Here is a 23386-nt window from a genome sequence, read left to right as displayed (position 1 = left end):
GATTGTTTTCAGGACCCGTTCACTTGTCACACAGTATTTTTAAAAAGCCACCAAAGCACCACTTGGGGTCACAACATGGGAATTCGGCCTCACTGCACTTGTGTACCGTGCTTTGGGTCTAAATGTGTAATACAAAAAACACAGTCACAAACCTTTTGCTCATCTGTCATAGATTGTAATCAGGTGCTAATTTCATACGCATGAGGTCACACACGCAATCGGCTTCTCGCTGTAATCATGTGAAGCTGAGTTGATGTGTGCTGAGCGTGTGTTTGGTTTTCAGACTCGTGCTCGGTCACGCAGCGTGGCGTGCCGCGGCCCAGACTCAACGTTAGAGGTGCATCTGATAAGCATCAGGTTCATGTAGATGTGGGACAGGAAGAGCAATCAAATTCTGACCCGTGTTTCAAAGGGCTGCCTCGTCATCAGGGGAAATGGCTCTGGTTAAAGTGAGGAGCTCATTCATCATCTGCACCGTTACTGTAACTCTCAAGTGGGCGTTATTCTTTTTTATTTCAGCTTGTCTGTGCATATTTGCAAACTTTGGGATTTTTTACGGGAAAAAGACTTAAACTTGAAAGAGAAGAGACTGATTCAAGGTTTCCAGATGCACACACACACACACACACACACACACACGACCAAACCAACTGGTCACCAGCTTTTGTCCTACGGGGAAGGTTCACGCTGTAGCGCAAAGCAAAAGGTGATTTTAGTCTGTGAGTGATGACACCTTAAAGATCTTCTGGGCTGCCTGTGAAAACTCACCCACATTAACAGAGTGTGAATTAAGACACAGCTCAACAGAGTGATTGGATCCTGAGACACCACTAACATTTACCTTCACGAACTGGGTTTGTTTGTCAGTTAAATGACCCAGGAAGGAACACATAACATTTTGGAGTAGATCAATATAAACTGGAGGATCCAGGAATTGTCTCTGGTGCCTTGGAGGAGGTATGAACTCTCTAAACAGCCGTCCAGTTTTCATTAGACGTTCTCGTGGACTTTTCTTGCCCCAGTTACACAAATACAATGGAAGTGGAGCTCACAGGAAACTAGATCGGATCATTTTTAAGCATTTGAAAGGATAACATATAGGAAGGTACCCTGAGGGTGTGTACCTCTGCCAAGGCTAACACTCTATACCACAATGTTAATACTCTCCAGAAGATAATGGGTTCTTTCTTGGTCCGTATCCCGAACCTTCCATCACGTTTCAAGAAATATCAGATCACTAATTTGTGCTTAATCCTGCTCAAGGACAATCCTGTAGATAATTAATATTTGTGTTGACATTTCAGTTTCTACTTGCAGCTAAATATTTAGTAAATGGAAACTCAACTAATTAATTAAATTAACTACGAACTAAATTATTAAAATAGATGAGTTTACAAGAATGGACTGACTGTTGAAATGCGTCAAATATGGTTAAGCAGTTGAAATAGTTAAACAAATCTAATTAACAGTTGAAGTAATTAGCTAAAAATAATCTCATGAAGCAAGTGATAGATGCAAAAATACAAACTTTAAGCCAAACTCAAACCAAAGTATCCAGATATATGATTAATTGTATGAATATGATTTATTTTTGGAAGTAAAACCTCACGTATTAACTGATCTCAGACATGTGAATTCCACTGTGATGAAAAGGTGTTAGAGCTTCAGTTACTAGTCCTTGTGTCATTTTATGGACATTACTCAGCAGCACACCTACACACTGGACCCCCCCCTCCTGGACCCAGATCGGCACCAGAATTTAACGGGTTCTTTCCGGTCCCAGACCACATCCCTTCACCGTGTTTCGTTTTAATCTGTCCAGTAATTCTTGTTGTTATCTTGTTTACAAACCAACCAACAAATACACAAATTGAAAGCGGTAAAACACAACCTCCCTGGTGGAGATAATGATCGTACAGCATGAGCTCATCCAGCAGAGCTCCAGTATATGTGTGTCGATGCAAAAAGAACTGGTTAAGTGGTTTGGGTCCAACTTCTTGACCACATGAGGCTGTCTTTCTAATTACTGCAGTTGGAGTAATTGTTAAAGCCAATGAGAGGACGGAAAGATGCTGACTGTGTTTTCCTGTTTTCTCTCATGACAGATCGTGAGGACCAATCAATCCTTTGCACGTGAGTATTTCAACTTTCTGATTCTCCTCCTCCTCCTCCTCCTCCTCCTCCTCCTCCTCCTCCTCCTCCTCCTCCTCCTCCTCCTCCTCCTCCTCCTCCTCCTCCTCCTCCTCCTCTGTCCCCTCGTCTCTCGAGGTCATATCTCTGTTAGGACACAGGGTTTGTTCTGTTCTTTAAGGTGGTTCTGCTGATGAAGCAGCTCGTTGGCCTGGAAAATGAAACTGTCACGAGATGAAAATTAATAGGACTGTTTCAAGTCTCACCTCCAGTCCAGTTCAAATAAGTTAAGACAAGTTAGTTAAAATAAGTATTAAAACCTATTAGTGAGAACCCTTTAAACCCTTTGCTACTGGGTTATTTGATTTCCTGGTCACTTTCCGTCTCCCGTCATCTTCCTCTCCTCTCGGCCCCCGTCGTCCTGCTGTGTTTTATTTAAAGGCCGGTTTCAAATAGCTCTATGCGGATGCTGGGTTGTGCGGCGGCGCTAACCATCACTGAGGGAGTTAAGAGTGTGGTTTGGTGCCGTGCCTTCGCCCACTATGGCAGCGAGTCATTGAGTGCCACACTCTCTCAGTGCGGCTTGGGTCGAGGCTGCCAATGAACACAGAGGAGCTGTTGCATAATCTGAAAACTACGCCTCCTGTTGGTGGTGGTGGTGGTGGAGCAATTTAAATTGTGACACCCCACTGTTAATTAAAGTGGTGGGGTTCGGGAAAAGTGTGTTTATCCAGGTCCGTCCGGTCATGGAATGAAATGCACGAACTTTACAACAACCACTTTTAATCCAATTAAGTTGACACATGCCTCTAATTGCATAACAGCAATTTGACGATCATTAGCAGTTGTGTGGTTTAGCAGAAGGATTTGAGGGTGAAGGACGATGGGCACTTCTCTCAAAGGCTCTTATTCCTTCATCATTACCTAAAAAGAACAATCCTACACTTAATATAAGAGTGAGTGTTCTGCATGTGACCGCTCTAACCCACATGATCCCAGCTTGTCTATAATAGTAAAGAATAAGATGTGAAAAAACAACATTGAGTGGTTTTATGTTCAGGAAGAATTCTTTCAAAATGAGCCAAACTGGGATGTGTAACAAACCTGACCTATATTGCGCGGCCTGCGTCCTGCGTCTGAGGACTCGCCCATCGCATTCTAGCTAAAACTGCAACTGAGCTAATTGCCAGCTTGACTAAAGCCACCGGCATGTAGCTGGATGCAGTGTTTGCAGGGCCTCAGTTTGCCGTTGGCCCCGGTTCTCTGGGCTCCGGGGGCCTGGCTGTGGGAGCTGTGGGAGCTGTGGGAGCTGTGGACGGCCCTGCCTGATCACAGCTATCATTAGATTCGGGCCCCACGGCGCAAGAGACTGGAAACTTCTGGAGACGGGCCCAGCAAACCACAGGGTTCTCCAGTAAAATACCCACCGATAGAGGACTGGATGGATTTAGAAAGCAGCAGCAGCAGAACGTCGCCTGATGATCGTCCGCTGGCTTTGCTTTTCCTTTTTCTCACTGTTTATTCTTTCCTTGAGGTTTATCCCATCTCTCCTGACCACCAAAATGATAAATAAAAGATTTTTAGGTTAAGCTTTGACTGTGTTTTGTCTGGATTTTCTAAATTGCGGACAACTTTCACAGACGTCACAATGAATAATGATAATAATATTTACTTTATTGTCTCTTACAAAAATGTCTCTTTGACAGGGCCCCATAATAAATGGATAATGCACATTTGAAATATGCACACACACACAGAATTGGAGTACACTTAGCAACGCCTCAGAAAGTAAAAGTTGGTAATTCCAGATCGCAATAAAAGGCTGTTGTAATAACTGTGGTCGTAATGATCATGTGTTTCTTTTCTCTCACTCCTCCTTCATTCACTCTCTCTCTCTCTCTTTGTCTGTGTTTGAGTTAAATCCATGCTGTTTATCTTCTTGGTTCTCAGAGGTGAATCAGGTGCTGGCAAGACGGAGAACACGAAGAAGGTGATCCAGTACCTTGCCCACGTTGCCTCCTCCCACAAAGGACGCAAAGACCACAACATTCCTGTGAGAGACCATATTTTTCCTTCCCTACTTTTGGCCAAGCCTTGGCCTCCCTCTCCTCTTATATATAATTATTATGAATTAATTAATAGTGTATTCACTTTCTGGCAGAGAGAAAGTGATTGCACACTCTCATCTGACCATTAAATGTTATAGATCTATACGTCTGCACAAAGACAGGAAACGATCTGTCTCTGTCCGTCAGTAACATAATCTACCTACAGCCTGATGACAGTTGATCATCTATGATCTTTGATAAACTAGGTTTGGCTCCTTTTAAATAAACACAATCTGAAATGTTTAATAATTAGCTATTCCAGCTGTGTCCCTGTATATCCAGTCGTCATGCTAAGCTAAGCAGCTGCTGGCTGTAGCTTCATGTTTAACGTGCAAACATCGATCTTCTCATCTAACTTTCTGCCAGAAAGTAAAATCAAGGGTTTTCCCCCAAAATGTCGAACTATCCCTTTAATGATTGTGTCACGTATTAAACCTCAGTTAAAAGATGTTAACTTTGCAATCTGTAACTGTGCTGGTGTTTCTGTTTCCTGTGGCTTGTGTCTGACATGAGCAACTGCAGGATTTTAACACTTGCATTTGTTTATCCATAATAAGCAGCCCGAGTCTCCCAAAGCATTCAAGCTACAGGCAAGTGCATCTCCCACTTTTTTACAACAAAAAGATTGTGTGGTTCTTGTTGGTGTTTGTGTGTACGTGCATGACCTCTCTCTGGATTGTTTATCTAAGCTTCTTTCTTTTTGAGGTATTTGTTCAGGTGATTGTTTGCCTGATGAAGCCTGGTGAATCTTCAGTTTAACCATAAGACTGATGATAATACAACTTAAAAAGAGTCAGTCAAATACAAGTCAGACCACAGATAAACCAAACCTCTCTCCTCAAGCTTCATCTTTACCTTTTAGTGAAGTGAAATACTGCAAACGTCAAATATGATGAAAGATGGTAGAATTTGACCAAATGTTTCATATAATCATGCATGTTTTCTATCCGTGATGTTCTCTGGATGCAAGTGTGTAGTTTTAAGCATTGAGAGTAATAATTTAATAATTTATGTGTAGCTTCGTCTCATTCTATAGCTTCGGCTGTGGAATTATTACCCAAGTAACCAAATGTGCTTTTGATTCATATGTGGCTTTTGTAGCCGAGACACAAATCAGACGCAGAGGATTTCTGTGCAGATGTTACAGCCTAACGTCAGATTTCAATCCATGATGTTTTAGACGCAGAAGTAACACAAATTAAACTCTGCTGACAAACTACTGAATTCGCTCCAAACTCATTCCCAGCGAAAACTTGACATTTTCTGGCTCATGTCTTTTCAACTTGATTTATCTGGTGGCTGCTTTTTTTTTGCTCTCTCCCCTAAAGCAAAACCTGATGTTTCTATGTCCTCTGTGAAATCTAATAACTATGGAATCAGATGGAGTCCTGTAACTTTGAGCGCACACCCAATCTGGGTTAATGCCCGTCTAATATGAAGTGTTTCAGTAGCCGTGAGTTAGAGGCACCTCGTTGCTCCCGGGCCGGAGAACGCCATCCGCACTGACCTCCTTAACACTGCGTTTCCTCTGTGTTGCATTACGACCGCCTTTGGGCACAGGCCAGAGGAATGTAAAAACCCCGGGAAGATTGGAAAAAAGGGGGTTCAAGGGGGGGGGGTGAAGTAGTTGACGAGGAGGAAAAGCAGACCAGACTTTCATATTCCTGTCAGGAAGAAAGATAGAAAGCCTTTTTAATCATGTAGTTATGCAGGTATGTGTGCACTGGCTCCCGTGTTGGTCCATGTCAGTCAGAAGCTGAGAGATTGGGGGGGGGGGGGGGTAAAACACATGGGTTTTACTGGAGCTTCATTTTGGTCGTAAAACCCAGAGCAGACGTCACTTGAACCTTGAACTGCTGCTTATACAGAGGTGCTTAGTTCCACATCTGGCCAGAGGTTTTATTTTAGAGCTCCAGCAGAGTTCAGTGTCTGTTGTCAGAGAACTCTTTTTGGGACCTTGCTCCCTTCTCGTACCAGTGAGTTGAGTTGTTTCTCTCACACAGGACAAACATTAAGTATCGTCTCTTTTCCTCTCAGTTACTGTTTCCTGTCTTTCTGTATAACGGCTCATGTAAGTCAGGCTTTAGGTATTTCCTGGCAGCAAGTCGGAGCTCAGGTGAAACTTACTCTGCTCCCGCTGGACGGTCCAGATGAACATCTTGGAGTCAGCTCAGTCTGGCTGTGGTGTTACTTGACGAGTCAGGGGCCTATTTCTGTCCTGTCCGTGCTCCGGAGGGACGAGATCGTCACGTGAAGGGGGAATTAGCGGTTTCAGGGCCCATAGGGGAATGTCCCAACTGCCTATTAAACCAGGTTTTTCAGATCTGGGAGGAAGCCATCATCTGAACAACCATCACGGTGGTGAAGTCTTTGAATCTGCAGCGTCTATCATCACGCGATAGGAATGTACAGGCCGGAAGAATGCTCTCACTCATCCACCCAAGCTGACCGCTCGCTAGTGGGCATGTGTTGGAACACAATCACACAATATGACGTCACACTGCGTGAGTGTCTCTGCCACTGAAACTTGTCGAGTTCCCTCGGCAGAAATCACATCGTGCTGCCGTCGACTAAAGTGAAGCCAACAGAGCCGTGATAATTTGCTCAGTGTCTGAAATATTTGTTTTTGCATGTTGACATTTTCCTGCTCTGTTGCAACGACAGGATTTTTGTCTTGCTGACACAGAAAAATAGTGATAGATAGTGAAAGGGAGAGAGGTATTTGATGTGTTCGACAGCTTGTTGGATTCTGACCCGTCTGTCTCTCCTCACAGGGCGAGTTGGAACGCCAGCTCCTCCAAGCCAACCCCATCCTCGAGTCGTTCGGCAACGCCAAGACGGTGAAGAACGACAACTCATCTCGCTTCGTGAGTTTTTACGGCTCCTGTTTAAAGAATCATCCTCCTCCTCGATGCTCAGATCGAATCCACATTCAATTTCTGGCTCCAGAAAGCTGATAAACATATTTTTCCAAAAGCGTTTATTTAATATTTGTGGAACTTTTAATTTGAAGCAGACCGATGCCGTCGTGTCGAGTCACAGAAATTACAGCAATTCTGAGTGTAAGCTCTTAAAAATGTTTATGCCGTGACTAAGTAAATAATGCGGCCAAGAATAACCACAGTGGCCGTGGTGCTCCATCCTCATGAATCATCGGCTGGCGCACACGAGAAGCTGTGAAGACACATTCACACACAGACACACACACACACACACACACACACACACACACACACAAACACACGTCTGAGTGTCAGGAAACCACAGACGTGCCTGACATTCTCCCTGACCCCGGTAACCTGGCTTTTCCTAATATAGACATGTCATTCTTCACCGCCTTTCTGTCATCTGCCACGAAACCACACACATCATAAGCTTCAAATCGAACATGTGTTTTTTGTCAATAAGCTCAACAGCTGATTTCTTTTGTTTTCCTTTGTAGGGGAAGTTCATCAGAGTCAACTTCGACGTCACCGGCTACATCGTCGGAGCCAATATTGAAACTTGTATCCTCCTCACTGGGACTCGTGAATTGTTTGCTTTATGAGATTTGGCTCAGGTTCTGATAACACAGCATTAATATAACAAACACACAGCAGTGATATTCTTGTTGCTTGATTTTCATGTCGTGGTTTCTCGGTGAAGACCCTTAACCTCTGCTCTCAGACCTGCTGGAGAAGTCGAGGGCCATCAGACAGGCCAAAGATGAGAGGACCTTTCACATCTTCTACCGCCTGCTGGCAGGAGCTGGGGAGCATCTCCGCAGTGAGTGTCTGAATAAACAGAACAGAACAATGAGAACGAGGACAGCCAGGTCTCATTTTTGCCTCGGGCTCGGAACAGAACTAAATCTGGTTTGAATAAGCACCGGTGAAACAAGTCTGTGTCTCTCGTTAACTTTTAATTGAGCTTGTTACATAGTTTCACGACGATGCAGAAGGTGATTAAATGGAATGTTTCTCCGATGAACTAATGGACTTAACGGGTCACGTGATCCCTCAGCTTCTCTCTCTGTTCAATCTGAATGGTCTTATGTGAAAATTTAAGCAAATCCTTTTTAATAATTGTACTTTTCAGGCAGCACAGTATATCCACCAGAAAAACATAACACAAAGAACTAGAGGCAAAGAGGATATAGATCAAAATTACAATTTTACAATAGAATGGATCCTGATCTGGAGCTGCACCTAAATGTTATGGTTTCTTCTTCCCACCAAATTTTGTGGTATTCCTTTCAGTGGTTTTTGCATAATCCTGCAAACAGACAGACCTACGACTGAGAGGAGAACATTCCCTCCTTTGCATAGATAACATAATTGATCAAATTCGCAGTTTCACTAATTGAACATCTTGGTTTTCTCTCCTCCTCCAGCTGACCTGCTCCTCGAGGGCTTTAACGATTACCGCTTCCTGTCCAACGGTAACATTCCCATCCCCGGTCAACAGGACAAGGATAACTTCCAGGAGACCATGGACGCCATGCACATCATGAGCTTCAACCATGAAGAGATTGTCTGTGAGTAGCAGTTCCAGATGTGCTTTCATTCATCACTCTCCATGGATTCCTTTCCTCTATTATCCTGCTATTACCTACTCTCCCTTGTGATGAATGACCTGTGATCTTCTCCCTGGCAGGTATGTTGAAGGTGGTCTCTGCGGTGCTGCAGTTTGGCAACATCATCTTTAAAAAGGAGAGAAACACTGATCAAGCCTCGATGCCCGAGAACACAGGTAACACATACACACACACCCCTGAAGTTAGTTTTTGTGTCTCCTGGTGATGGAATGCTTGTGATGTCTGGATCCTGTCAGCACCATGAGATGTTCCTGCAGTCTGGACTTTACTGTCAACACATTCCGTTCAGTTTATACGAGAAGAAAATGAGATAAAATATATGATAATGTCAGTTTTCTCAAGGCTGCTGTCTTGGGCCACATGTAAACTAGTCGTCACTAAGAGAAATCTCCTGTATACTCATGTTTACTATGTCCGTGAATATCTATTTATCATTCAGTCATGTTCTTGCTTCATGCTCCGTCACTCCTCCAGCTGCACAGAAGCTCTGCCACCTGCTTGGAATGAACATCATGGAGTTCACCAGAGCGATCCTCACCCCGAGGATCAAAGTGGGACGGGACTATGTTCAGAAGGCCCAGACCAAAGAGCAGGTAAGGCATCGCCGAACTCTACGAACAACAGAAGCATCATCATTTCATTTTCGCAAAAAAAAAACGTACAACTGTGTTGTTTTCTTCAGGCGGACTTTGCGATTGAGGCCCTAGCCAAGGCCACGTACGAGCGGCTGTTCAAATGGTTGGTTCACCGCATCAACAAGGCCCTGGACCGGACCAAGCGCCAGGGGGCGTCCTTCATCGGCATCCTGGACATCGCTGGCTTTGAGATCTTTGAGGTCTGTGGTGCTTCAGCAAAACAATTTCATTTCAACAAACCACCATTCTTCTTTGATTACAGACATTACACCTTAACTAAATATCTTCCCCTTCTGCTCCAGCTGAACTCGTTCGAGCAGCTCTGCATCAACTACACCAACGAGAAGCTGCAGCAGCTGTTCAACCACACCATGTTCATCCTGGAGCAGGAGGAGTACCAGAGGGAGGGCATCGAGTGGAGCTTCATCGACTTCGGCCTCGACCTGCAGCCCTGCATCGACCTCATCGAGAGGCCGGTCAGTGTTTCTCTGCCTCTGTCTGTGTGTTTTTGTGTGTCTGTGTGTGTCAGCGTACGAATGTTTGTATTGAACTGAATGTGTGTCCTCAGAACAACCCCCCTGGTATCCTGGCTCTGCTGGACGAGGAGTGCTGGTTTCCCAAGGCCACCGACAAGACCTTTATTGACAAGGTGCTGCAGGAGCAGGGAACTCACACCAAGTTCCAGAGGCCGCGGCAGCTCAAGGACAAAGCCGACTTCTGCATCCTTCACTACGCAGGGAAGGTATGTACCCTTTAGAGCTCTCAAAATAAAAGACTTTTATTCATATCTCCTTTATAGCCTCAGATTTATCGATTTTCTCTGCTCCGGGGATTTTTCGTACACTCTCTCTCTCGGAGACACAGACTTATATCTCCTCCCTAAAGCCTGGTTAACCAGGTCATTGCCTGAAAACAATAGAACAGTTGTCGTTCGGCTTCTGCAGGAAACACATCTGGTTCACATCGGTGTGTGAGATGGAGTTCGGTGTCTGGTGGTTACATAACGGAGGTTTTCAACTCTCACCTTCTCAGTGGCGGTCGGCCATCTGCGAGGAGAGAACGATACTTTACCACATTCCAGGGAAGACGCTCGTCAATCGTAGCTGAAAATCTGATCCAGCCACATTGAGGGAGAGTTTATTTAGATTTACCTGTCTCAATTTCCTCTGGTGCTCATGAGAATCAGTCAGTCGCGGATAAATATCAGTCCTGGACCTGAGCCCGGTCATGGCAAACAGGTGAGAACCACAGATTCAGCCAAATATTAGGGATCCAGTATTCACTCCTGCAGCCAAGAGTCAATTTGAACCTCATCAAATAAATCCTGCATGACAGAGAAGAGGAGAATAAGTAAAAACACACAGAGTTTGCTTTCCTCAGACTCTGATGAAATCCATATGGAGATCTCACATTCCTCAGCTCAGGTTGCCGACTGTGTCAATTACTTATTATGTTCCGCTCTAATCCAACACTCTTCATCGTGCATCAGACATTTGAAAAAACACACACACGTCAAAATGATCATCGCGTTACACACACTAATCCCATCAACGCACTGTGGTCCGGAGAGACCCGACAATGCTGCCAGTCGAGTTTAATGCACCAATAATACGTCTTTCGTCCAAAGAAACCAACGGGTTCAGGATCCGTGTGTGGTAGTTCCACTGTCGAGTCCCACATGTCATACAGAACATCTGGTGCTAGAACAACAGCCCAGTGGTATTTGGAAACAAGAGACTGTGTCAGGACATGTGACCCAGACTGTTACAGACAGGTGAAGCAACAGACCAGCGACTGAGAGCTCAATCTCCAAAAGTGCATTTTTTCTTTTTTACAATGATGCCACTGGGTTTTAAGAGTAAAGGATGGAAAGCGGTTGGATGATATGTGACAGAGACCATCAATAAAGTCTGAGTTGTTTGGTTCTTTATGCGTCTGCGACAAAACGTGTCTGGAGTCGTTATGTTTTCAGGTTGTTCTTCCGTATTTTCATAATTTACATTTGTTGTAATAATATTTTATTGCACAAATGCTAAGATAACACTGAGGATTTGCTGTTCCCTCAGGTGGACTACAAGGCGGACGAGTGGCTCATGAAGAACATGGATCCCCTCAACGACAACGTGGCCACGCTGCTGCACCAGTCGACCGACAAGTTTGTGGCCGAGCTCTGGAAAGACGGTGAGTCTCTTTGCAATCTGCTCTCTGCTCAGGACATTTTAATAGAACTGCATTTAAGGTTGTTAAACATTACAGCAATTGGGGATTTAACAAATGAGAGATAAAAAAGATTCTGGGTTTGTACTTCCAAAACTCAGATTCAGTGAAAAGGAGAAATCCGTCTCTCCTCTTCCACAGTAATGTGATTTACTACTTTCTCATCTGTGGGATTAACCAGTGAAAACATCCATGTAAAGCGAGGTTCACCACAGAGCTGGAATCTCTCCTCCCTGGGCTCAGTGACGGATTCATTGCTTATCCTGAATAAGCACTGTTAATACTTCATTCAGAGGAGAACCGTGGCTTTAATAATGTTAATGTTTCCATAGTAAATAATGGAATGTGTAAATGTCAAACTCTCTGAACTCTGCTTTTCCCGACACTATCTTTAAATGATAAGGTTTTAATAATCTGCATGTTCTGAAGTGTTGCTGTGGATAAACTGATCTTTACTCTTCAGTTGTCTTTGTTTAACAGCTAATCAATGCTTTTATAAATCTGTGGATGTGTGAGTGATGGCTGTACAGTGTGTGTGTGTGTGTGTGTGTGTTCTCTTACTCTCTCACTCTCCTGTCTTCTTCCTGTGTCTGTCTTGCTGTAGACATTCAGACGTCTCAGAGAGCGTCTTTCTATGACAATGTGTCTGGGCTCCATGAAGCTCCAGGTGAACGATAGTGACACTTAAACCTTCATGTGGCGACTGGCTTCTCTCCATCGTCTCCACTGGAGCCGACGGTGGTTCCCCCCCCTCGTCTTGTCACGGCTGCCCTGTGCACCCCTGTAAAATGTCCCCTCTGGCTTTGCATGGCTGCACCACTGCTGTATTTTAACAACCTTGCCATCAATGCTCGTGGCTCATTGCCTCTTTGATTATTCAAACAGCTGTCTCCTAAATAATCACTCAGGTAAAGCATTTATTTCCATAATAATACCAAAAATAGATATAATGCAATTATTGAGGGACACCCAGTGATCTCCAGTGAGAGGACAGACATACACAGATAATTGTAAAGAATATAGAAGGGGTGTGATGTGGGTGACCTTGCATCGGCCTGATTTGGTGATGCCCGATGCTCAGAGGAGAAGTCACCGCACCTAGAAACTGTGAATGATGCAGAGATCAGTACGGTGACTCCACTGATGCAGTTGCAGTTAAAGATATCTCAGTGACTCTGCAACCGGCTTAACCAGAGCATGTGGGAGCTGACAGCAAGTGGAAAGAATTAGATATGAGGGAGGATCAGTGGATCATCACATAGTTCTGGCATCAACATGCACTGAAAGAGTGGAGAATAGAAACCTGAATAACAGGAATACAATCCAAATCTGTGTTTTTAAACTTCTGGTATTCAAAGGCTTTAACAGAAAATATCCTCAGGGTTGTTTCCTGGATTTAAGCAATTGTTATGTTTCTGAAGTAAACAGCAATTAAATGTTCTAGGATAATGAAAACTTATAAAGACTTATAGATATAGACTTCTAAATTCATTATCATGTTTAAGTTCAAGGTTAAATGTATGTTTAAATGTGTTTGTGAAATAAGTCACTTAGCTTTGCAGAGTGACCAGCTCAAACTGGTCACAAATTAATTGTTCCTCCTTTGTTTCTGTATTTTTAAATCTTTAGATCGCTCGTTCATGTCACAGCTGGTGTGACACCATCGTCTGTCTTCATGCTTTATCGCAAACATAGAAAAGACTAAAACCTGCTTAGTTAAAAACATTTATTTAATTGGCTTTCAGTAAAAACCAGCATGACTAAAGTCACATGAGGATCCTCGTATTATAGACCCCTCCATTAATATAGTTCCCTCTTCCCTTTGTTTCTTTCCTCTGCCCCAGTCGACCGGATCGTGGGTCTGGACCAGGTCGCCGGGATGAACGAGACGGCGTTCGGTGCCGCGTACAAAACCAAGAAGGGCATGTTCCGCACGGTGGGCCAGCTGTACAAGGAGCAGCTGTCCAAGCTCATGGCCACGCTGAGGAACACCAACCCCAACTTCGTCCGCTGCATCATCCCCAACCACGAGAAGAGGGTAAGTCTCTAGATTCTCACGATAACATTTACTATCATCGCGTGTTATGTAGAGTAAAGAATTGTTTGGATATTGGTGAGATGGTTTTATTTGTACGTGTATGTAGTGACCACTTCCTCCTCCTCCTCCTCCTCCTCCTCCTCCTCCTCCTCCCACAGGCTGGTAAACTGGACCCTCACCTGGTTCTGGACCAGCTGAGGTGTAACGGTGTCCTGGAGGGAATCCGTATCTGCAGACAGGGCTTCCCCAACCGGATCGTCTTCCAGGAGTTCAGACAGAGGTAAAGTTCCAACTTCAACCTGAACCATATAACTTCACTCCTTCTATATAAAACACCACAAGTGTACATACAGTATATCTGATCAAATAGCAGTATTGTATTGCCTTGTAGAAATCGTCATTCATACCTGGTTTTGCAGAATGTCTCTCAGGAGTCTAGCAGGACACTTTTTGTTCAGGGTTTAACGTTTGCAGGACTCAAAATGCAGATTATGGATTTAGCAGGAAGTGCAGCAAAGAAAAAATGTTTGATTAAATATGCAGACATTCACTGGACGGCAGGAAGGAAAGTTCAAAATCCAAAACTCCAAGAGGCAAAAGTAGGTTAACGACGGTGAGAAAAGCTGAAACTAGGAGCACAGCACAGGAAACAGTAACTGACGATTAAACACAGGACACACGTCCAAAAACACAAATATACAAAAGCTCAGTTTAAAAAAAGACTGATCTGCTGCTTTCTGATGTTTTTCCCTCTTTGTGAAATTTGTCTCCACAGTCTCTCAGTATCTTTCAAGAGATTCCCTTTTTCACCTAGAGTTTTTATATATTTTTGGAGCTACAATAGTCTGGTATAGTGACTGTTTCTGTCTTTGCTATTTGTCCAGGTATGAGATCCTCACTCCTAACGCCATTCCCAAAGGCTTCATGGATGGAAAGCAGGCCTGCGAGAGAATGGTAAGGATTTCACTTACTTCACTTAATTTATCTTTGTTTTATTAAGAAGGAAGTTGGATGAAAGAATCAATTGGGAAATACAGTCTGAATAAAGAACAACGAATCACTTTAAAACAATATCTAAAGAATACTATTCTCCCTCTATCTCTATCTCTGTCTTTGGTAGATTCGAGCTCTAGAGCTGGACAGCAACTTGTTCCGAATCGGCCAGAGTAAAATCTTTTTCCGGGCCGGAGTCCTGGCTCATCTGGAGGAAGAGAGGGACCTGAAGATCACCGACATCATCATTTACTTCCAAGCGGTCTGCCGAGGATATCTGGCACGGAAGTAAGTGCTGCTCTGACTCTGCTGTCCGTGTTTGAGCTCCTCACCCCCTCAGAGTCATTTCTGCATATCGATTATATATATTTTATTTTGGTCTCTTCCTTTCTCGTCTCAGGGCTTTTGCTAAAAAGCAGCAGCAGCTCAGCTGTCTGAAAGTTCTCCAAAGAAACTGCGCCGCCTACTTAAAGCTGCGTCACTGGCAGTGGTGGAGACTCTTCACCAAGGTGTGTGCTCTTGTGTGTGTGTGTGTACATGTTGTTACCCGTCCCTGTGTGTCGTCCTCTGAAGCTTCTCTGATCATGTGCACATGCAGGTGAAGCCTCTGCTGCAGGTGACCAGGCAGGAGGAGGAGATGCAGGCTAAGGACGAGGAGCTGGTCAAAGTGAAGGAGAAGCAGACCAAGGTGGAGGGAGAGCTGGTGGAGATGGGGCGGAAACACCAGCAGGTCGGTTATAGAAACCTTGTGCTTTCTCCGTGAGGATTAGCTGAAGGCACTAACGTTATTTATGTGCAGACAATAGAGGAGAAGAACATCCTGGCGGAGCAGCTGCAGGCGGAGACGGAGCTGTTTGCAGAGGCCGAGGAGATGAGAGCTCGTCTGGCGTCCAAAAAGCAAGAGCTGGAGGAGATCCTCCACGACCTGGAGTCCAGGCTGGAGGAAGAAGAGGAGAGGAGCCAGGGCATGCAGAGCGAGAAGAAGAAGATGCAGTCTCACATCCAGGTGTGAAATTACTCAAGCAACAGCTAAGCACTGGTTACTAAGATGCTTTTATACTGACATTTAAAAAGATTCCTATGTGAATGACACTAATCAGTTTGCTAATTGTGTTTGCTCAGGACCTGGAAGAACAGTTGGATGAAGAGGAGGGATCCAGACAGAAGCTGCAGCTGGAGAAAGTGACGGCTGAAGCCAAGATGAAGAAATATGAAGAAGACATTCTGCTGCTGGAGGACCAGAACTCCAAGTTTCAGAAGGTGAGAGAGAGGAGAGACGGCTCAGGGTTTGGAATGGAAAGAAGAATTGTGAATGGTGGTTTTAAAAAAGGAGATGGAGGATCTCACAGGCCCTCAGGAGCTTTTCAACTTTCCTCTGTGTCATTATCTCCCCGGTGTAGGAGAAGAAGTTGACGGAGGATCGAATCAATGAGATGACCTCACTGCTTGCTGAAGAGGAGGAGAAGGCCAAGAACCTGGGCAAGATCAAGAACAAGCAGGAGCTGATGATGGTCGACCTAGAGGGTAAAAGATTAACGTCAAATACAGGGCGCTTAGATTAATAGTGCAAGAGCTAACTTTTATTTATAATTAAGCTATGATTAAAGACCTTTCTTTGAGTTTCATTAAACTAGTAACTCTTATTTCTTATCCATGTTAAATCAGAGAGGCTGAAGAAGGAGGAGAAGACCCGTCAGGAGCTGGAGAAGGCGAAGAGGAAGCTGGATGGAGAGACGTCCGACTTCCAGGACCAGATATCGGAGCTTCAGACTCAGACAGAGGAGCTGAAGGCACAACTGGGCAAGAAGGAGGACGAGCAGCAGTCGATGCAGTCGAGGTAGGAGATACAAGGACCACCACACAGGAGAGAATGGAAACAACCTATTCAGCACTAAAGAGACGGCTCATACCTCATTCACCACATTTATATTTACTAGATCCGCCCCCTGTATGGGATCCACACCAAATTATAATGGGTTCTATCCTGGCCCCACATTTCATAGGAATCCGTCCAGGAGTTTTTCTGTATCTTGCTAAATAACAATCACATAACATCACCTTTTCCAAACTAAGAAGTGAAAGTTTAGTTCTCCAACATAACTGACTAAATATGGGTTTTCATTTTGAGTCACTGAGCTGCTGCTTCGTGATGTGATTCACTTAGAGGCAAGTGCGACATAACAGAACAGAATAATCATCACAACAAGGAAACATTCACGCTATTTATACGGAGCGTTTCATCGGACTGACATAGACACAAATACACAGAAGGGGTTCGACCATCTTGTAAAAATAGCTTGTGGCTGTTGTTTCCCTTTGTGACATGATGCTATATTTATTCATTGATTGTCACTGCAGTGGAATTTGTAGTAAAGCATCAGCTGCTTTATCGTAGTCTCTGCCGCCACCTAGTGGATACTTCACACATCCGAAGGGTTCACTTGAATTTATGTGGTTCATTAATTCTCACAGATTAAAAATAACAGAATGATTGGAGCAAACATTTTTTTTGTAGGGTTTTAAAAAACTACAAATAGCGTGGATTTTTTTTCACTCGTCATTGTTGTGATTTCTTCATTGTTCATTGACTAGACAATCTGATTGGTGGTTAGAGTTTGGAGCAAGAGATATAACCAAATACCGTCCCAGTCCCGGTTGTGTGTCCATTTTCGGCGTGCTCTTCAGTGTTCTCTGTGTTTATCAGGACTGAGGACGAGGTCAGCCACAAGAACAACGCCCTGAAGCAGGTGAGGGAGCAGCAGGCGCAGCTGTCCGAGCTGCAGGAGGACCTCGAGTCGGAGAAACTGGCCAGGAGCAAGGCTGAGAAACTCAAGAGGGACTTGAGTGAGGAGCTGGAGGCTCTGAAAACTGAGCTGGAAGACACCCTCGATACCACGGCTGCCCAGCAGGAGCTCAGGTACTGTACTGTGTTGCATTTTAAATTTCACTAATTATACATTTAGATCACAGACAGTATTTCTACAAGCAACAGGAAAGAAAAGGCTTTTCCGTGTCTCTGTTCTCTGTAGGACCAAACGTGAACAGGAGGTTGCCGAGCTGAAGAAGGCTATCGATGAGGAGACCAAAAACCACGAGGCCCAGATCCAGGAGATGCGACAGAGGCACGGCTCGACTTTGGAGGAGCTGTCCGAGCAGCTGGAACAGGCCAAGAGGGTAACGACTCTCTCCACTATAGCAGATCTTCAAATCCTCCAAAGAGAAAAGGGACATCACTGTTTGCTGTTGGTTATTTTCTAGTTCAAGGCCAACCTGGAGAAGACCAAGCAGAGCCAGGAGAGCGCCAACAAGGAGCTGGTCAGCGAGGTCAAGGGCCTGCAGCAGGCGAAGACCGAGTCCGAACACAAGAGGAAGAAGGTGGAGGCTCAGCTGCAGGAGTTCATGGCCAGAGCCACCGAGGGGGAGAAAGCCAAGGGAGAGTTGGCTGAGCGCTCACACAAGCTGCAGGTGAGATTTAATCTTCCTTAATTAGCACTTATATTATGTTATTTTATATTTATATATATATATATATTTAACTCACACTGATAACTTGGCTTGTACCTCTGGATACAGACAGAGTTAGACAACGTGTCGTCCCTGCTGGAGGACGCAGAGAGGAAGGGGATCAAGATGACCAAAGACGTCTCTGGACTGGAGAGTCAGCTGCAGGACACACAGGTGATCCTCTCTGAACATTAAACCTCAGCCCGATTTAATTTATTCTCTCGGCTCAACTAACTGGACAAATGTTTTTTATCTCGTAGGAGCTGCTCCAGGAGGAGACCCGTCAGAAACTGAACCTCAGCACTCGCATACGTCAGCTGGAGGAGGAGAAGAACGCTGTGCAGGAGCAGCAGGAGGAGGATGAGGAGGCTCGCAAGAATCTGGAGAAGCAGACGTTGATGCTACAGGCTCAGGTGGGACATGTGGTGCAAGCAGACAATGTTTAAAGAACTTTTTGTTGCTGGTTTTTAATCCTGGATCCTGTTTGTTGTTTCTTGTGTGCGTAGCTATCAGAGAGTAAGAAGAAGCTGGAGGACGACGTGGGAGCAATAGAAGGCCTGGAGGAAAATAAGAAGAAGCTGCAGAAGGACCTGGAGCTGTCCAGTCTGCGCCTGGAGGAAAAGACCATCGCCTTCGAAAAGATGGAGAAGACAAAGACGCGTCTGCAGCAGGAGCTGGATGATCTCACTGTCGACCTGGATCACCAGAGACAGACTGTCTCCAGCTTGGAGAAGAAACAGAAGAAGTTTGACCAGGTGAGGAAGGATTTTAACTTTTCTTAACTTTTCTGTTTCTAGATTTTAAAGTTTTCGTACAATTTGTGATCTGATCTGAATTTTTCTTCCACAGTTGCTGGCTGAGGAGAAGAGCATCTCAGCTCGCTTCGCTGAAGAACGTGACCGGGCTGAAGCTGAGGCCCGAGAGAAGGAGACCAAAGCTTTGTCCATGACCAGAGCTTTGGACGAGGCCCTGGAGGCCAAGGAGGAGCTGGAGAGGGTCAACAAGCAGCTCCGTGCTGAGATGGAGGATCTGATGAGCTCCAAGGACGACGTGGGCAAGAATGTGAGTCTTAGAGGATCGGTAAAATACATATTCTCATAACAATAGAGTCGTAGTTCCACCAATCATCCCCTTGCTTATCTCCTGCCCATCAGGTCCACGAGCTGGAGAAGTCCAAGCGCACTCTGGAGCAGCAGCTGGAGGAGATGAAGACTCAGCTGGAGGAGCTGGAGGACGAGCTGCAGGCCACGGAGGACGCCAAGCTGCGTCTGGAGGTCAACATGCAGGCCATGAAGGCCCAGTACGAGAGGGACCTCCAGGGCCGGGACGACCAGAACGATGAGAAGAAGAGAGCGCTGGTCAAGCAGGTGCAGAGCAAAACTTGACCCCGATGAACCACATGTTAACGAATGTAGTCCCATCACACTAAAGACTTTTACTGGCTCCTCCTTCCAGGTGCGGGAGATGGAGGCGGAGCTTGAGGATGAGAGGAAGCAGAAAGCTCTGGCTGTCGCTGGCAAGAAAAAACTGGAGATGGATCTGAAGGATATCGAGGGTCACATAGAAGGAGCCAACAAGGCTCGAGACGAAGCCATCAAACAGCTGCGCAAGTTACAGGTACAGATTTGACGTGTCTGTTTGAATCCCTATGCTTCGTACATATTCTCCATTCAAACCTCTTCATCCACTCCCCCCCCTCAGGCCCAGATGAAGGACTACCAGAGGGAGCTGGAAGACGCCCGAGCTTCCAGAGATGATATCTTTGCTTTATCCAAGGAAAATGAGAAGAAACTCAAAAGTCTGGAGGCTGAGATTGTGCAGCTGCACGAGGTACAGGACGGTCCTGCTCTTCAAAGACCAGTCTGGGATCCAGACTGGGACATTTGATATGTTTGACATGGGTTGTGTTGATTTACGGGTGATATAGCTACCCTATATTCTCATAACTCAAACTTCTGAAAGGTCCCTGTCGTCGTTCACCTCTGACCTTTCTGTGCAGGATCTGGCGGCGTCTGAGCGCGGCCGACGCCACGCAGAGCAGGAGCGAGATGAGCTGCAGGATGAGATTTCAAACAGCACCTCCGGAAAGTAAGTTACACTCACCCACACGACCACGACATGGAATCTGTCAACAGGAAATACTTTAACCTGCAAGCTGCACCACATTTCACACATGAACAGATAGATTTTTATCAAGTTCTATTTATTATTGCCTGGGAAAATGACAAGAAATAATAGAAAATAGAATGAATGAACAGGAGTGAAAACCTTGTGTGGAGGTTGTAAGATACAACAGAAACATTTTAAATAATCATTTTAAATGGCAGCACAGCTTGAAAGTAGTTTATCTTAAATATCCCAGCATACAGACATTGTTTTACCTGTAACAGGAAAATATTAATTTAAGAACTCTCACATCCTGAGCTGGAGTCACAAGGAACATTCTGAAACCTAATGATCTGTAGTGATGTTAATTCCTGTGTTAGGATCAAAATATTGCAGCCTGTCCTCAGTTATATAATTTCTTCTCATCCATTTATTCTATAATAATTTCTCATCGGTATTTGAGTTTGAGTTTGGGCCACTGAACAACTCCAGGCAGCCTTAACAGTCTGTATCCATGTCACAGTCACGTTCTGAGCTCATGGTCTGATCTGTGACGTCCTGTGTGTGTCAGGTCGGCTCTGATGGACGAGAAGAGGAGGCTGGACGCTCGAATCGCTCAGCTGGAGGAGGAGCTGGAGGAGGAGCAGGGAAACATGGAGCTGCTCAATGACCGCTTCAGAAAGACAACCATGCAGGTACGTCACAATTCGGTACCGCGTGTTTGGCGGAGTTAGAGAATGCCTCATGGATCCTTCACCTCCTTTACCCCCCCCGCAGGTGGACACCCTGACCATAGAGTTGAGCGCGGAGCGCAGCACATCCCAGAAGAGCGAGAATGCTCGTCAGCAGCTGGAGCGTCAGAACAAGGATCTCCGGGCCAAGCTGGGCGAGCTGGAGGGTTCTGTGAAGAACCGCTTCAAGGCCTCCATCACCGCCCTGGAGGCCAAGATAATCCAGCTGGAGGAGCAGCTGGAGCAGGAGGCCAAGTGAGACACGTCCACTCGTCTCTGGAGTCTGAACAAATGAAAAATAGCGATGGATGTATGTTTAACACTGAACTCTTCTGGTACCTCTCTCCATCAAAGGGAGCGAGCAGCCGCCAACAAGATCGTGAGGAGGACCGAGAAGAAGCTGAAGGAGATCTGCATGCAGGTGGAGGACGAGCGTCGCCATGCCGACCAGTTCAAAGAACAAGTACGTCCGTCACTGATGAAAAGGACTCTGTTATTTTTAGCTTTTTAGCTTAAGTTCATCGTCTGTTCTCACATGACTTTAAATAGTATTATTCTATCATATCATTTTGAGTTTTATCTCCAGATCTCTGATGTTTTCCTGCCAGTTTCCAACGTGCATGTTACACATCATCTTGTTCTCTGATTACATGCTTACGTGTGTGTGTGTCTGTGTGTGTGTGCAGGTGGAGAAGGCGAACTCCCGTATGAAGCAGCTGAAGCGTCAGCTGGAGGAGGCGGAGGAGGAGGCCACGAGGTCCAACGGCTCGCGCAGGAAGCTGCAGCGAGAACTGGACGACGCCACCGAGGCCAGCGAGGGCCTGAGCCGTGAGGTCCACACTCTCAAGAACCGCCTCAGGTACCAAAACGTCCACTGACATGTACAATTCATCACTTCCACTTTCTGTTCTGTGTTCACAACCTTGTTCTCTCCCGCTCCTGCAGGCGCGTCGGCCCCATCAGCTTCTCCTCCAGCCGCTCAGGCCGACGCCAGCTGCAGGTGGAGGGCACGACCTCCGACCTCGTGTCTGACGACGAGCTGGAGAACAAGATCACCGACAACAACGCCAACGAGACGCCTGTTCCCCAGCCGGAGTAGAAGAGCCTAAAGGAGGCCTCCACTGTGGCTCTTCCATTCACCCGTCACCTCTCAGCTCGCACAGAAATACCCAGAAACAGAAACCGGCTTTAATAAGGCCCTCCCCCCCCTTCAGCCGCTCCAGCACTTAATGAAAGACCCCTGCAGCCACCGCACACAGCATGATCTCACCAAGAACCCCCTCCTATTCCTGACCCTCAAACCCTTAACCTTTGGCAGACACCAGCAGTTGGACCTCCAACGCTTCCCTTCTTTGCCTTACCCCACCCCCATCGAGAAGCCCTAAAACCCTTTGAGCACACGTTAGAAGTGAGTGAATCTGATTCAGTGTCAGGATGATAATTATCCGACGGTTTCAAATCCTTTCCCGAATGCTAATTTCCCGGCATCGTGACGTTTGAAAGGAAAAAGGACGTCAGACTCTATTTTTCCATCGATCCACCGCAGTTTGTGCATCATATGAATTTAGTTTTGTTAGTGGACCTGTAGCTGAATAGTATTTTTCCTCAGTCCTCTGCCAGGATTGTTCGCTTGCCTTTAGAAACGTGGCTGTGAGCTGCTACTTTGACCAGCGTGTGTTTCCTCTCATGTTCGACAGTAGGTCCGTGTTGACTTGTAATTATTCAGTACGAGTGCTGCTCGCTCTCTTCTTCTGCTTCTGCTTCTTTCTCTGTGCCTTTTCACTCACTTGAAGCCCATTAACGCCACGTATACTGTTCATATATTGAACCGTGCGTCATATCGTGAAGGTATTTTCATAAAAGATTCATACATTTTGCATATGAAACGAAATATTAGCGGGAAACCTTTTTGATTTTTCTTTGATTTCTCTCGTTACGTCCTACAGCTTTGACCGTGTGTTATAGTGATGATTGACATGTGGAACCGTCGGGGATTCTTTGTAGATGGGTGCTACGACTTTTCTTATTAATACCTTTTATACTTGTTGAGTTATCAAGATTTAAAAACAAACCCATAGCTGTATTTATATCTCTGCTATTGTATACAGTGCAAACTCCATTCATATTTCAAAAATGCTCAGTATTGCACAATGATCGACTGAACCTGTGCTCAGTGTCATGACGTGTACAGTTCATGAGATGTTAGAGCGACATAATGCATTAAAGTCTATGGAGCCAATTCACCCCCTTTGTTTCTTCTCTCTTTTGTTATTTGCCAAAGACACAATAACCTTATTACACCTTTTTCTGATAGCTACAGATTCAATAGTTTCTTTTTTTCGTCTCTT

At 45.3% G+C, this 23386-nt stretch overlaps 1 protein-coding gene across 4 annotated transcripts in view; it reads left to right on the top strand.

Annotated features, from left to right (window-relative positions):
* Positions 1 to 23268, top strand: part of LOC133023495 (myosin-10-like) — a 42191-nt gene extending 18923 nt beyond the window's left edge. The window contains exons 3-42 of one of the 4 annotated variants that reach the window (XM_061090544.1): positions 2106 to 2133; positions 4081 to 4183; positions 4799 to 4828; positions 7013 to 7105; positions 7681 to 7744; positions 7905 to 8003; positions 8611 to 8754; positions 8874 to 8969; positions 9289 to 9407; positions 9497 to 9649; positions 9752 to 9925; positions 10018 to 10191; positions 11516 to 11630; positions 12271 to 12333; positions 13511 to 13704; positions 13863 to 13984; positions 14589 to 14658; positions 14825 to 14985; positions 15098 to 15206; positions 15296 to 15427; positions 15497 to 15703; positions 15820 to 15957; positions 16098 to 16221; positions 16363 to 16534; positions 17402 to 17614; positions 17727 to 17871; positions 17956 to 18162; positions 18271 to 18375; positions 18462 to 18614; positions 18708 to 18956; positions 19051 to 19263; positions 19356 to 19568; positions 19657 to 19818; positions 19903 to 20031; positions 20201 to 20289; positions 20879 to 21002; positions 21085 to 21293; positions 21393 to 21501; positions 21725 to 21897; positions 21984 to 23268. In XM_061090544.1, coding sequence (XP_060946527.1) covers positions 2106 to 2133; positions 4081 to 4183; positions 4799 to 4828; positions 7013 to 7105; positions 7681 to 7744; positions 7905 to 8003; positions 8611 to 8754; positions 8874 to 8969; positions 9289 to 9407; positions 9497 to 9649; positions 9752 to 9925; positions 10018 to 10191; positions 11516 to 11630; positions 12271 to 12333; positions 13511 to 13704; positions 13863 to 13984; positions 14589 to 14658; positions 14825 to 14985; positions 15098 to 15206; positions 15296 to 15427; positions 15497 to 15703; positions 15820 to 15957; positions 16098 to 16221; positions 16363 to 16534; positions 17402 to 17614; positions 17727 to 17871; positions 17956 to 18162; positions 18271 to 18375; positions 18462 to 18614; positions 18708 to 18956; positions 19051 to 19263; positions 19356 to 19568; positions 19657 to 19818; positions 19903 to 20031; positions 20201 to 20289; positions 20879 to 21002; positions 21085 to 21293; positions 21393 to 21501; positions 21725 to 21897; positions 21984 to 22137 — 5531 coding nt within the window. In that variant the 3' untranslated portion in view covers positions 22138 to 23268. Of the gene's footprint in view, positions 1 to 2105; positions 2134 to 4080; positions 4184 to 4798; positions 4829 to 7012; positions 7106 to 7680; positions 7745 to 7904; positions 8004 to 8610; positions 8755 to 8873; positions 8970 to 9288; positions 9408 to 9496; positions 9650 to 9751; positions 9926 to 10017; positions 10192 to 11515; positions 11631 to 12270; positions 12334 to 13510; positions 13705 to 13862; positions 13985 to 14588; positions 14659 to 14824; positions 14986 to 15097; positions 15207 to 15295; positions 15432 to 15496; positions 15704 to 15819; positions 15958 to 16097; positions 16222 to 16362; positions 16535 to 17401; positions 17615 to 17726; positions 17872 to 17955; positions 18163 to 18270; positions 18376 to 18461; positions 18615 to 18707; positions 18957 to 19050; positions 19264 to 19355; positions 19569 to 19656; positions 19819 to 19902; positions 20032 to 20200; positions 20290 to 20878; positions 21003 to 21084; positions 21294 to 21392; positions 21502 to 21724; positions 21898 to 21983 lie in introns of all 4 variants that reach the window. The other 3 variants (XM_061090545.1, XM_061090542.1, XM_061090543.1) reach the window with 3 other exon arrangements.
* The last annotated feature ends 118 nt before the right edge of the window (positions 23269 to 23386 follow it).

This window comes from Limanda limanda, chromosome 17 (genome assembly GCF_963576545.1).
Source record: "Limanda limanda chromosome 17, fLimLim1.1, whole genome shotgun sequence".
NCBI classification, from domain to species: domain Eukaryota; kingdom Metazoa; phylum Chordata; class Actinopteri; order Pleuronectiformes; family Pleuronectidae; genus Limanda; species Limanda limanda.
The sequence above is the reverse complement of the archived record's forward strand: the minus strand, read 5'-3'. Positions and strand labels throughout refer to the sequence as shown.